Here is a 1,659-nt window from a genome sequence, read left to right as displayed (position 1 = left end):
TTTGTATTGAAAAGTTATACATTATGGTAAAAAAGTTATCTTTCTTTCTTCTTGATTCAAAATCTTGCTTTGTTAAAGTATCAACTATTACATTTTTCGATGACGCAAAAAAACGCAGAATAAATATGAAATCTATATTTAGCCAACGGTGACTTTATTCTTGATGGTGCGGGAGGGTGAAAACTACGTTTGTCGATGAAAAGTAACGGGTTTCAAAAATAGCAAAAAATTGGTAACGTAGTTTAAAAGTGTGATAAGTGTATACAAAATTTTATTTCACAGACACAGCCAGGTATTTCATCAATCTTACCAAACCCAAAATTATGTTTGCCAATGAAAAAGCAGGTAGAATGCTTAAAGAAATAATTAAAGAGGAAAAGATTGATACGAGGATTGTAGTTTTTGGGAAAGTAGATGGAATCGACTGCTTCGCGGATGTTATAAAAGAACAGAGTGCAGAAGATGTTAAAAAATTCGTATGCAGTTCTGTAAATCCTGATAATGATTGTTTAGTATTATTTTCCTCAGGCAGTACCGGTTTGCCTAAGGGTGTACAATTTACCCACGAAGGAGCGTTCTATATTTTCCATATATTTAATGCTCAATTTACAAAAACAGAAGGAATGGCTTCAATGAATCCTTCAGCCATGTATTGGATAAGTGCAATATTACATATGATGCGATGCTTATTAACCACTTCACCTGCGATTATTATAAGCGACCCGACACCCGAAGAAATCTGTAGAGCCATTGCAAAATATAAAGTATGTTGTAAAGGTATTTTTCTAACTCTAAATAACTCACTTCAATCACTTGAAAGTATTAGAAAGTAATTTAAATTTAATAAAATAACCACGAAGGTATAGTAAGGAGTAGTATCCCTGTAAGGGTGGTATCCCATGATTGCAGAATTGCGTTGCGTTTTGCGTAATGCGTCAATTCACTAGACATTTCAGCCAATAATATTCTCCTAGTCACTCAGAGAAACACTGTGATTGGCTAAAATGTCTAGTGATTTGACGCATTACGCAAAACGCAACGCAATTCTCCCGGCATGGGACGCCATCCTTAGTGGGAACACGAACGTACAAGAATCCGTTAATGTTTGCCACGAATGGGTACCGAGCAGTGATCCCAGATCTGAAACGAAACGTGGTCCAAAACTATGACACGTCTATGTCCGTGTGAATATGGTAGGAGACGATATAAATGCCTGGGTTGCGCGCGCAACCCATTTCTCCTCTTCTGAATTTGAAAACTCGAAGGTGCACGATTGCCGGTCGGAACACTTCGGCGGTTCTATTTATATCTCTATCTGCTTTGAAATAAAATGAAGAGATTGGGATTTTAATATTTCCAAATTTCGATGCTGGGCTGGCGATTCTCATGATTTGAATACTTCGCGCGCCTCTTTAATGCGTGTATTTTGAGGTTACGTTACTTCAAGTATAAAATATAAATTATCTTATTTAAATCTTGATCCGCATTTGAAAGAAATTTAAGAAATTGGTGATTTTGGAATTCATCTCGTTTGGATAAAAACTCAATTATTTGATCGAAAAATTAATTATTATGTTGAAAATGTAACTATTTTGTAAAATGTCCTCTTTTCTATCAAAAATTCAACTACTTTGTTAAAATATTTATTTCTTTTATTTG

At 34.9% G+C, this 1,659-nt stretch overlaps 1 protein-coding gene across 1 annotated transcript in view; it reads left to right on the top strand.

The window, feature by feature from the left end:
- The window catches only part of LOC117182897 (4-coumarate--CoA ligase 1-like), a 14,749-nt gene that overhangs the window by 6,794 nt on the left and 6,296 nt on the right, over window positions 1-1,659 (top strand). Inside the window, exon 3 of the mRNA XM_033376011.1 lies at window positions 283-764. Within this exon, the coding sequence (XP_033231902.1) occupies window positions 283-764 (482 nt within the window). The remainder of the gene's footprint in view (window positions 1-282; window positions 765-1,659) is intronic.

The sequence above is a fragment of the Belonocnema kinseyi genome, chromosome 2, assembly GCF_010883055.1.
Source record: "Belonocnema kinseyi isolate 2016_QV_RU_SX_M_011 chromosome 2, B_treatae_v1, whole genome shotgun sequence".
NCBI lineage: Eukaryota > Metazoa > Arthropoda > Insecta > Hymenoptera > Cynipidae > Belonocnema > Belonocnema kinseyi.
This window is presented reverse-complemented; position numbering and strand designations above follow the sequence as displayed.